Source organism: Salvia splendens, chromosome 19 (assembly GCF_004379255.2).
Source record: "Salvia splendens isolate huo1 chromosome 19, SspV2, whole genome shotgun sequence".
Classification (NCBI taxonomy): domain Eukaryota; kingdom Viridiplantae; phylum Streptophyta; class Magnoliopsida; order Lamiales; family Lamiaceae; genus Salvia; species Salvia splendens.
The window spans coordinates 6,456,111-6,468,826 of record NC_056050.1 but is presented as its reverse complement, the minus strand read 5'-3'; the positions used below and the strand labels follow the sequence as shown (position 1 = coordinate 6,468,826).

Sequence of the window (12,716 nt, the reverse complement as noted above, 5' to 3'; positions counted from 1 at the left end):
CACTAGTAAATTGGCCTCTCCACGCCGTCGGGTAATTCTTCCACTCCCAGTGCATACAATCTACGCTCCTGATAAACTCGTTGTTTAGCAAGTATTTTGGATGTTTAACATGAACATTTCAGTGTTTTTGTAGCATACTACTTGAGTTTACACCCATTATTCACTACATAAGTGTTTTGACGAGTTTGTCGAGTGTTTGGAGCTAAAACAGGTGAAAATGACTTGAAAACGAGCTTGAAGGAAGAATCGCCTGATCGGGCGCGCTTCAATGCGCGACTTTCGTATAATAGCCATAACTCTCTCATCCGGACTCCGATGGGGGCGTGCAAGATACTCACGCGAAGCCCTTTCGAAGACGAAGACAATGCTTTTGGAGGATTCCAGAGAAAACGCCCGACCGGGCGATTTTAAAGGGGAAAACGCCCGACCGGGCGTTTTGGTCGCGACTCCAGAAAGTTCGCCCGACCGGGCGTTTTGGCGACTTAAAATCGCCCGGTCGGGCGATGTGTTCTGCGAAGATTGAATTGCTATTATTTCCGCCCCGGGTATAAAAAGAGACCTAGGTTTTCGATCTCAACACATCATACACGCCCAACAACAGTTCTTGAAGGTTTTGAGAGCTGATTTGTGAGACAAGGAGTCCCAATCTTCAACAAGATTGAAGACGAAGACTAATTGCCATTCAATCCATCCTTGGGAGTATTTTCATTGGTTTTCATGTTTAATTCAATGACTATGGATTATTCTTATGTTTTTTAGTTGGATATGAGTAGCTAAATCCTTTGTAGAGTTTTGGTGAAGACTACAATGAATACTTGTGATTGATTCAATAGCTTTTGATTACCTATGCTCTTGTGATTATTTTGTTTCATTCTTGTGCCTTTCAATTCAATTGCCTAGCTACCAATTGGATATATTGACCTAGTTTTGAGTAGTCGAGAGATACCTAATTATGATTGATAAAAGAATGAACAACACCTAGATAATTTGCATTCGAGAGAAGGAATTCTAGAGTGAGGACTTGAATCTTTTGGGTATAGGAGTTAATTGTGAAGTATTAGAAGGAGACTTCAATATTAATAGTTAATCAACGGGTTGAGTGCACTCGAGAGGGGGCTTAGCCTAGAATAGCGATTTCCTACTAATCCTAGAGACTTCAACGGGTAATCAAAGTTGTTGAGTTGGTTTACATTGTGGGTATTGTAGTCGGATCCAAAGCTCTACCTCGTTCTCTTATTGAAACTTGATCTTTTGTTTCTTATTTTACTTTGTTTATGTTTAATAGTTACGTACCAAAACCAAACCTTTTGATTTGTCTAGATAGTAGTTAACGTCGGTCCGTGGTACTTGAGTTTATACAATTTGTCTCTGTGGGATACGATACTCTTGCTTATTTTATGCTACACTAGCCCCGTACACTTGTGGGAATTTTCTTGTGTTAAAATAAGTTGAGTCAAGTTTTTGGCGCCGTTGCCGGGGACAATTTGTGTTAATTTAGGTCAATATCGTGGTAAAGATAGAGATTACTAGTTTAGACTTTATTGCTTTAATTTTGATTTTATTTTTGAGCTCTCACATTGAGTTTTCTTGTTTTAGGTTGTATGCACACACGCTCTAGGGGTCTACCTTTAGAGCCTATTGATCTTGAGATCGAAGCATCCAACAGGAGGAGAAACGCTTTGAGAAGGCTAAATCAAAGGATCCGAGTCTCTTCTCCGGTCCAGAGACAATCACCTTCACTGGTTCAAGAATCACCGACACCTACTCCGTCACCAGTTCACTCCCCTATTCAGTTTGAGCCACATTCTCCTATTCTGATGGAGAACGTAGAGGGGAATGATGTTCCACCACCTCCTCCAACGAATGCTCAGCTTCAACAACAACTCGAAGACCTGCAAAGGCAGTTAGATCAAAGGCAAAATGTGGTACCTGTCCAAAACATGTATGCCTATCATGGAGTGGCACACCCAACCGTTGGCAACAATGTTAATGCCAACACATTTGAACTCAGGAGAGGATTACTTCAGATGGCTGAGAACAACGCTTTTAGCGGCCGACCCACAGAGGATCTGAACAAGCACCTCACTAAATTCATCCAGATCTGCAACACGACGAAGATTAATGGAGTCACAGATGAACAGATCAGATTAAGGGTGTTCCCTTTTGCTCTGGAGGATGATGCCAAGGATTGGTTAGACAGTATGGAGCCAAACTCCATTCGCACGTGGGAGGCCATGGTTGAAAAGTTCTTAGAAAAATACTACCCACCGAGTGAGGCATTGAAGAGGCAGTCAGAGATCATTTCGTTTGAGATGACTCCCCAAGAGAGTATCCGAGGAGCTTGGGAAAGATTCAAAGGATTGATGAAGAGGTGCCCCAACCATGGGTTGAATCCGACGCATCAAGTCCTAGCATTCTATAGGGGGTGCCTGCCTGAAGCAAAGCGGGAACTAAATTTGAGCGCAGGGGGATCACTGCTAAAGAAGGGAGAAGCAGAGGCCATGGAGGTGATTGAGAAAGTGACCTCTAATGATGAAGGCTGGAACAACGAGAGGAGTAGAGTGCACAGGGTAGCCTCTGCCACAGAGAGCAACCATATAGACAACATGTATAAACAGATGGAGCTCCTCCACAAGAAGATAGATCTCATGGGGATGGGACCAGCTATACAGGAGCAGAAAGAGGGTGTAGAGGATGTTAACTACATACACCAAGGGGGCAATAGCTACTATAACAACTCCCGCCCTAATCAAGGGGGTGGAGGTTACAACCATTCCGGGAATAAGGTGCATCCAAATCTATCGTATGGGAATCCCAACAATTCCCTGCAACCACCACCGGGGTTCACAGTTTCTCAAGGGATGATCACTGAGCTGCAAAAGAAAAGTTCAGAGGATATACTAAATGAGTTCATGATACAGTCACATAAGAACATGGTGCATACCAATCAAAGGCTAGAGAAGGTTGAGAATGATGTCCACAGCATGACAGTTCATATGAAGAGCCTAGAGACTCAGATAAGCCAGATTGCTCAAGCTGTGAGCAGTCAGCACAAGCCAGGGCAGTTCCCAGGACAGCCAAATGTGAACCCCAAGGATTGCAAGGCAATCTACTTAAGGAGTGGGACAAGCTATGAGAGTCCTCCTATGCCCGAAGTGGAAGCTAAGGAAGCAGCCGACGAGAAAGAAGAAGAGAAGATTGAGGTGGAATCGCCTCCTATGCAACCCGAGGTACAACCCGAGGCAATTGTTTCCCCCACGCCGAAAGAGGTTAAAATTCATTTTCCTCAAGTGGTGCAAAAGAAGAAGTTGGACGAGAAGCTTGTTAAGTTCCTTGAAATCTTCAAGAGAGTGCATCTCAATATTCCTCTTATTGAGGCTCTCCAACAAATGCCTGGCTACCTCAAGTTTTTGAAAGAAATTGTATCCAAGAAGAAGAGGTTGGTTGATTATGAAACCGTGAATTTGACCGAGAATTGTAGTGCAATCATCCAACAAAAGATGCCGGCAAAGATGAAAGATCCGGGGAGCTTCAACATTTCTTGTGTGATCGGGAATGATAGGCAAACTAAGGCATTATGTGACTTGGGGGCAAGCATAAATCTCATGCCTTTAAGCTTCTTCCGGAAGTTGAAGTTTGGTGTCTTGAAGCCAACTACATTTACCCTTCAAATGGCGGATAAATCTGTCAAGTACCCGAATGGACTCCTTGAGAATGTATTAGTAAGGGTGAATGATTTTATCTTCCCCATGGATTTTGTTGTTTTGGACATGAAGGAGGATCCAAATGTCCCTCTCATCCTTGGAAGACCATTCCTAGCAACTGGAAAAGCTCTAATTGACGTCACTAAGAGAGAACTCACCCTTAGGCATGGAAACAAGACGGTCATTCTCTCCTTGTTGGACAAGATGAAACGTCATGAAGTGGAAGAGTCCAAGAGAGTGGAAGAGGTGCCCTTAAAAGTTGAAGAGTGCAAGATGATACAAGCGGCACATGTAAGGGCTAGGGATCCTTTGGAGGAAATATTTATGCCTGAATGGTTGTTTGAAGATGAACATGGATTGGGGGGTAAAAAAATGAAGGTTGCCAAAGTGGAAATTGGAATACCTAAAGAAGATGTTGTTGGGGCCGATGTGAAGCTCACTTGGTGGAAAAAGCGTCTACACAAGCTCTACTTGGCCGCTAAAGCGAAGAAGGGCCCCGATGACATTATCCGAGTGAGATTGAATCATTAAGTGAAAGCTTGAAGACCGTCGGGCAAACGACGTTAAACAGTTGCGCTATGGGGGAGGCAACCCCTAGTAGGTAAATTTTTTATTTTTGTGTGTTTTGGTGTGTTTTTGTTTTGTTCTCGTTTTGGTGTGTTTTGTGTTTTCTTTGTGTTTTGAGTGGAACAGGGAAATAGGCTTCGATGGGTGAAAAACGACATCAATGTCCGTGGCCAGTGGCGCCTCTTCCTCGGCAGTGAAGGTACATGAGAGATCCACTATCTTTCAAACTTATCCCAGCTTTGCTTGGAATAAGTTTGGGGGGGTGTCTAGTGGATTTCTTCTTTTACCTCTCTCGATTAGTGAAGTTTTCCTTGTGTGTGCTTTGTTAGTTTGTGTTGTTTCTTTTTGTATACTTCCTTGGGTGAAATTGAATGGGAAGTTGGAGACATTTGGAGATGAATTAAGTAGGTTTGTTGGATGAATTGCCTATGATGAGAACTTGCGTAAAATGTTTGTGAAAACTTGTTGATTTAGCTAAGTAACTCGTATTTCCTTTTTGTGATTTGCCTAGAGTGAATTGCTCGTTGCTTTGTCATATGCCGAAAAATACCATGTGAGAATTGAGCCAATATCTTTTTCCAAAAATGTGTGATTTTTCATCAACTATGTTATATGTTTCTAGAACTTGCTCGCGGTCTTCTTGAGTCTGCATAGTGATTATAGGAATAGGAGAGGACGTTAGGCCATCCTTCTTAGCTACTTTTGATATCCACATTTATGACCTTATTCAATATATTTTTCCCTAGCTAGCCACTTTGAGCCTTTAAAGCCTTTTTCTTTGGAAGCTAAATAAAAGGGAATATCCATACACTCTTGGTGAATTTTAGTTTATATTTTGTGAAAAGAGTTGGAGAGATAAGGTAGAAAGAGAAGTAGCGCGTTTACTTGTAAAAAGTGCATAGACATCTTTGTTTGAATGAAAGGATTGGTTGTGCATAAAAAAAAAGGGAAAGGATGTATAAAAAAAAAGATCTTGAAAAGAAAAAAATTAAAGGAACTGGGAAGTGAGAAGAAATCTTGACAAAGTCTAGAATTTACTGAGATTCGAATGGTTGGTGGGGTACTAAGTTTGATGTAGTGAAATTGATCACTTTTGCTATAATTGGGTTTAGTCACTTTTTAGCCAAATATTTCCTCACCTTACCAAAGAGCCTTACATTACAACCTTTAGAAAAGACCTTTCGGATCCTAAATCTGTAGTCACAACATAGCAGAGGAGAGTCTAGACTTCGAGCAAGCTTATGGTAAGCTATACATTTTTGATTGATTTGAGAGGTCCATTTTATACATATACACTTTGAGAGTGAGAGAAAGAAAAAAAATTTATCACACTATATATCCTGTGAGGGCAAATTGACAAAGTGGAATACGTGCTAGTAGCATGAAGCAATGTTCATTTTGGTGTACTAGTTTGCGAAGTTATTGATGCATGATAATTCTGTTTTCTTTTACTGAGGCAGTGATGACAATCCAACATACTTACACGAGTTCGCATTCTATGTTTTCTACTTCTTATTTGAGGACAAATAAGTGTTTAAGTTTGGGGGAGTTGATAAACTCGTTGTTTAGCAAGTATTTTGGATGTTTAACGTGAACATTTCAGTGTTTTTGTAGCATACTACTTGAGTTTACACCCATTATTCACTACATAAGTGTTTTGACGAGTTTGTCGAGTGTTTGGAGCTAAAACAGGTGAAAATGACTTGAAAACGAGCTTGAAGGAAGAATCGCCTGATCGGGCGCGCTTCAATGCGCGACTTTCGTATAATAGCCATAACTCTCTCATCCGGACTCCGATGGGGGCGTGCAAGATACTCACGCGAAGCCCTTTTGAAGACGAAGACAATGCTTTTGGAGGATTCCAGAGAAAACGCCCGACCGGGCGATTGTAAAGGGGAAAACGCCCGACCGGGCGTTTTGGTCGCGACTCCAGAAAGTTCGCCCGACCGGGCGTTTTGGCGACTTAAAATCGCCCGGTCGGGCGATGTGTTCTGCGAAGATTGAATTGCTATTATTTCCGTCCCGGGTATAAAAAGAGACCTAGGTTTTCGATCTCAACACATCATACACACCCAACAACAGTTCTTGAAGGTTTTGAGAGCGGATTTGTGAGACAAGGAGTCCCAATCTTCAACAAGATTGAAGACGAAGACTAATTGCCATTCAATCCATCCTTGGGAGTATTTTCATTGGTTTTCATGTTTAATTCAATGACTATGGATTATTCTTATGTTTTTTAGTTGGATATGAGTAGCTAAATCCTTTGTAGAGTTTTGGTGAAGACTACAATGAATACTTGTGATTGATTCAATAGCTTTTGATTACCTATGCTCTTGTGATTATTTTGTTTCATTCTTGTGCCTTTCAATTCAATTGCCTAGCTACCAATTGGATATATTGACCTAGTTTTGAGTAGTCGAGAGATACCTAATTATGATTGATAAAAGAATGAACAACACCTAGATAATTTGCATTCGAGAGAAGGAATTCTAGAGTGAGGACTTGAATCTTTTGGGTATAGGAGTTAATTGTGAAGTATTAGAAGGAGACTTCAATATTAATAGTTAATCAACGGGTTGAGTGCACTCGAGAGGGGGCTTAGCCTAGAATAGCGATTTCCTACTAATCCTAGAGACTTCAACGGGTAATCAAAGTTGTTGAGTTGGTTTACATTGTGGGTATTGTAGTCGGATCCAAAGCTCTACCTCGTTCTCTTATTGAAACTTGATCTTTTGTCTCTTATTTTACTTTGTTTATGTTTAATAGTTACGTACCAAAACCAAACCTTTTGATTTGTCTAGATAGTAGTTAACGTCGGTCCGTGGTACTTGAGTTTATACAATTTGTCTCTGTGGGATATGATACTCTTGCTTACTTTATGCTACACTAGCCCCGTACACTTGTGGGAATTTTCTTGTGTTAAAACTAGCTAGGTTCCGAATAATAAAACCTTGTTTCGAGCTCCTCTTGTGGATGTTATCAAACGAGACTCTCCTCGCGCACGTTTCAACATAATATCAATCCTAGCACCTCTAGATAATGATCACCACTACCCAATATGCCTGGATCGTTGGGTTACGAAAAACCCGCACCTTTGGTAAGTCAAAGTAGTGGATACTCAATATCGTATGCTCAATGCTAACATACATTGATTAAGAAATTAATTATCAAGACCTCGTTTTCAGTAGATAGCATAAAGACTCGTCTTGCTGTTAGATCCATTCAGTGCTATACCACACCAACGTCATCTTATTTCAACAAGGCTTAGAAATAATCGGGCTGACATTGCAACCTTTAGCGATAGGTAGTCTAGGCCTATCTAGGTTGTGAAATTCTTATTTTTCTTTGTTTAGAACTGACCGTGTTACCTTAAATTGGACGACGCCCACAACCGGTCTACTAAAACAAAGACTTAGACTTTGTTACGTTTGCTTATACATTTAAATATGCAATAAACAACCATTAAATGTAAAACATAACAACATTATGACAAAAATAATCTGTTGCATTTATTGAAAAATAACCATTAGAGTTTTACAGTATGCAATCACTCGAAAGGTGATTTCTAGTATACAAAACCCTAACACTTCACGCTCGCACTTCATTTCGGCCAAGCATTCCGCCGCAGCCTCATGAATGCAATCGAACAAGGCCGAGTCAAGGTTCGAGTAATGCCCTCCGAGGTACTCCAATGGTCGCCGGGTCTCAATTTTTTAGTGAGAGAAAGAATGGTGTGTGGGAAAAGATAATTGATGAGAGATGGGAGAGAAAAGTGTGGAAAAATTGAGTGAAAAGTGAGGTATATATAGATAAAGGAAATATAAATTTTTTTTAAAATTTTTTAAAAAAATCAAAAATGCGTTGCATCGTCCACGGTATCGCCCTCGTCGCCCGCAATGAGGCGGACGATACTGCGGACGATGCATCGGGCATCGTCCGCAAGGCTACAGTGGCGGACGAGGATGCTCTAAAACCAATATAAAGTGGATCCCACATTGCACTAACTTTTCCAACCAACTTTTCTTAACATTTCTTAAAACATGTGCCCACAATAAGAGAGTGACAATTATTATAGGAAAGAGGGAGTATTTGTTTATGGATTGCTACCAGCATCCACAGCAGTTCTGAAAATCATTCTTTGAACCAAAATTTCATTTTTCATGACCATTTTTCATTTCACCCACATTTTCTCAATATAGTCATTTCAATTTCATTTTATGCAATTAAAAATATCTAAAGTAAAGTAAAGTAAACTATACAATTAATTAAATTTAAATTTGAAAAACTAAATTATAATCTCAAGGATATGTACACAAATATATTTGATCGGGTCTTGTTGGAGTCAGCCATGAGTCTCCATCCCTCGTGGATGGAAGCTTGTCGGGCCATATACTCTTGGAAAAGAGGTGATGGGAGTCTCATTATCAAGTTATTTACAACTTATATCACTATTAAAACACTTTTAATAATGGGTCCAATTATCCACTAACACTATTTTAACTACCATTCTCCGTCTCTCTCTTATTTTATCAATTTTATCTTAATTCGCATGTCATATCATATGTTCATATTTTTATAGGACGGAGAGAGTATTATACATTCGTATATCACATCAGAGATGCATGATTGGCCCAGTGGGATTGCAACACAACTTTCCTCTCAACATCCTTATGTGTTGCCTTTGAGCAATAATGTTTTTTTCGAATCTGTCTGACATGTAGTCGATTTCATGAACGATGGACACTTTGGATAAATTTCATCAGCCAAGTAGTAACCCATATGATATTGTCGGTATTTGGCAGTTAATTCAATGGCTAGGACCCAAAGAATGCATGTCAAATCCAGAGTCATTGGTCGGCAACAACTTATGAATGATGGTCGGATGTCGTCCCCTCGTGCTTACTAGTCAGTGTAAACACATCTCCAAGAAGTCTTGCATTTTTTCAATTGTCGATGCTTACAAGCGATACTTACTAACATGTCGGGAAAGTCGTGAACTATGTCATGCAAATTCATCAACGACTAAGCATCAACGGTGATCAGCCTTCTCAAATACGTGTCACGGAAAGCCATTATGTACGCAATGTTGCGGCACGCGAGACGTTGTCATTTTATCTTTGGAGACGGTGTATTACGTCTTGCAGAAGAAGGCATTCCTCCGCTCTGACGATCAACAAGTCATCTACTCTAGCAATGATGTTGAACACTTGTGCTTCAACTCCAATGCCATGGGCAACTCAAATTAGTTATTGGCCACGAAATCGATATCTATTAATTTTAGATTCATTCTTTTTTGTATAAGAAGAAATCTTAATACTTTATATAATATGTGCGTGGCGTGGTACGTGGAAATTATGATGGCCAACAAGTTCAAAATCTTTTACTACTACTATTAATAATTAAGGTGGTAGGAGAGGGTAGGTGACGAATTTTAATTTTGGCATTAAAGTTCCATTTTCTTATGCAACATCTCTATCATTTGAAATAATAAATAGATCTACCTCTGTATTTAACAAGTTAAATGCATATATATAATTATGAACGATCTCATATTGAATATATACAGGTTCACTGTCCACCAACCCTACCTGCAAAACTATTTTATACATTGATGTATATATCTAGCTGTAGAGTTACAAAATACAATCATTAGCTTAAATAAAATTTGCCGGGATGCTTAATTCATAAATAAATTTTACCGTCTTTTTTTTCCTGATGTCTCAAATTTATGAATATTTCATCCATCCGGTGATTATATTGTTATTAAACTTATTAATTTGAGTCGTACGTATATATATCTTAACGATTTTTTTATCAATATACTCTTATAATTTTAATTAGAAAGTAATTATCATAAAAATAATCAATTTTATATCAGTATACGAAGAGCAAATATGTCAAAATACTCACTATAGAAATGTCAAATTGCAACAATTCAAACGAGTAAACACGAGTTACACAACATAAAATTTACAATCTGTAAAACATGATTAATTAAATAAAAATGAATGGGAAAAATTACATGTGAGATGTGTAAAGTTTCACTCAAATTTGCTTTTTCTTGGAGAAAATCACTTTTCTTGGTCACATGGAGAAGTAAGTGGCTGTGTGTGTGATTATCGTTAGACCACAAAACAATCTAACTGTCTTTGTTTGTGAATAAAAGGAAAAACAAGAAAAAAAGTGTTTAAAACTGCAAATAGGAAACATCATAATTTTCATTTAAATTCTCAAAAATCTAAAACTCATCTAAGAAAATCATGAAATTTAGATTTATTTCCAATAATTCATATTTTTCAATCAAATAGTACTAACATTGTTCTATTTATTAGCAAACAAACTTGTTTAACTCAATTGATATTTTTCGCCAAATTTCATTATTTTTCCTAATTTGGCCAAAAAACAATAAATAAAAATCTACCCGTGGATTCGCAACGGATCTGCCGATCTGGTTAGTAGGCGAATAATTAATAGCTACCGCTCTGTTTGTTTGAAGACTCTTTCATTAAAGCAAAAAAAGCTCATTATATTTACCATAACTGGAATAATTGGATGATATGGAGGATTATATTGTTAAGTTGATGGTGTTTAGCGTGGCGGCATGGTCAACTTTGTTCGTGGCGATCCGGAAAATCGCATTTCCGAAGCGCCCTTTCGATTTCTGCAACCGCCTTGTTTCGACGGCGCATGCTTTCTTGGCCGTTGCTTTGGCTTTTTCTTCAATTCAAGACTGGAGCTGCCCAGTTTGTCCTCTCGCTTCAAAATCTTCTCCTAAGCAGGTATTCTATCTAGCCTTATGTAGCTGAGTCTGTATACTTTTTTTGGACTGTCATACTGTAGCTCATTCATTTCTCCTTTTTTTCAAAAATTAACACATTTTTCTCTTTTATTTTACTTTTTCTTACTTTATTTCTCTACCTTTTTTTCCTTTTTCCTTTCTTTTATTCTTCATTTCCTTAACTTAATTAACACAATTTTTCCTAAATTCGGTATCGAAAAGAAGTGCTTCAAATCATTGCTATTTGACTCGGACCTGTTCTAAAAAAGTCGAGGTATTTCGAATTGTTTGTTGACACGGACAAAGTCAGGGAAAACCTCTGAAATTATTTCAATATTGAACCTTGGACATATAAGAATTCCGAATTGAATCTTTTTAAAAAAGGGACGAATGGAGTACTATATTCTCTTCAAAACAATATTTGGGTCCTGAATTCAAGTTGATTCGATTTCGCATCTTCTATAACGACTGTAGCCTATTTTTTGTGTTTTTGGCAGATGCAAACACTAGCAGTAACTGTGGGATATTTGATATATGATTTGGTGTGCTGCCAATTTGACAAGCAAGTGAAGCTTGATAACAGTGTGCATCATCTAGTCAGCATTATTGGGCTTGTGGCTGGTCTTTTTTATCAAAGGGTAAATTTGGTTCTATGTTAATAATATTAGAAGATATTGAGAAATGAATTAATATTGTTGAATGAGTGTAGTGTGGATCAGAGATGGTGGCTGCCTTGTGCATCACAGAAATATCAAGCCCATTCCTCCACTCAAGGGAGCTTCTTAAAGAGCTTGGATATAGGAACACTGATCTCAATTTCGCAGCTGACGTTAGTTTACTTTTTTAAAGAAATGTGAAATGTCATTTAATTGAAATTTTATGAAAGTCTAAAACAATTGTGCATCTTGTTTTGCAGATAGCTTTTGCAGTCATCTTCACAGTTGCAAGGATGATAGGAGGGCCATACCTTTCTTATGTTACTCTCACTGCTGATAATCCGTTTCTGATTAAGGTAATGTGATATTTAAATTATATATATATATAAAAGAGATTATATAGATCTTTAATTAGCCTTAGGAAACAAGTTTGAAGACTAAGTTGTGGATTTTCCTGTTAATGAATAAATATAGTCATACAATGTGTGTGAATAACATTTATTCGATTTTATTGTTTTCTGTTTTTAATCGGTGTGTGGTGAATTGGTCGCAGGCAATGGCTTTGGGACTACAGCTTGTGAGTGGATTCTGGTTCTACAAGATTGTGAGGATGATTATTTTTAAATTAAGTACAAGGTCATTATCCATCAAAAACCAATGATATCCAGTTTTATTGTGATTTAATCATGAATCATGAATCATGAATCATGAATTCTTGACACATCATTGTACACATGTATCTTAATTTCTATTATAGATATATCAAACAGGCTATTTTTAATTTGATTTCAAACTATCCCCATCACATGTGTGTTACATTTTATATTTCTACTTTTCTCCAATGCTTCTATTTATATGGCAATACATAATAAAAATATCTAGTACACACATTTTTATAAAGATCTGTAATTATAATAATAATAATAATATTATTATTATTATTATTATTATTATTATTATTATATGCCTTGTTGGCAATGTGGGTCGACTTTTTTAATCCAGAAAAAAAAA

At 38.1% G+C, this 12,716-nt stretch overlaps 2 protein-coding genes across 3 annotated transcripts; both read left to right on the top strand.

Moving 5' to 3' along the window:
• Positions 1 to 426: 426 nt before the first annotated feature.
• LOC121779978 lies at positions 427 to 5,750 on the top strand. 2 transcript variants are annotated; one of them, XM_042177479.1, is made up of 2 exons: positions 427 to 699; positions 1,597 to 5,750. In XM_042177479.1, the coding sequence occupies exon 2, from the start codon at positions 1,602 to 1,604 to the stop codon at positions 4,233 to 4,235; it is 2,634 nt and encodes an 877-aa protein (XP_042033413.1). In that variant the 5' UTR covers positions 427 to 699; positions 1,597 to 1,601; the 3' UTR covers positions 4,236 to 5,750. The 2 variants fall into 2 exon arrangements, with proteins under 2 accessions (XP_042033413.1, XP_042033412.1); XM_042177478.1 differs by having other exon boundaries at positions 427 to 711.
• Positions 5,751 to 10,713: 4,963 nt separating this feature from the next.
• On the top strand, positions 10,714 to 12,486 carry LOC121778532 (TLC domain-containing protein 5-like). The gene is made up of 5 exons (XM_042175905.1): positions 10,714 to 11,050; positions 11,547 to 11,687; positions 11,759 to 11,878; positions 11,966 to 12,061; positions 12,259 to 12,486. The coding sequence occupies exons 1-5, from the start codon at positions 10,829 to 10,831 to the stop codon at positions 12,364 to 12,366; spliced, it is 687 nt and encodes a 228-aa protein (XP_042031839.1). The 5' UTR covers positions 10,714 to 10,828; the 3' UTR covers positions 12,367 to 12,486.
• The last annotated feature ends 230 nt before the right edge of the window (positions 12,487 to 12,716 follow it).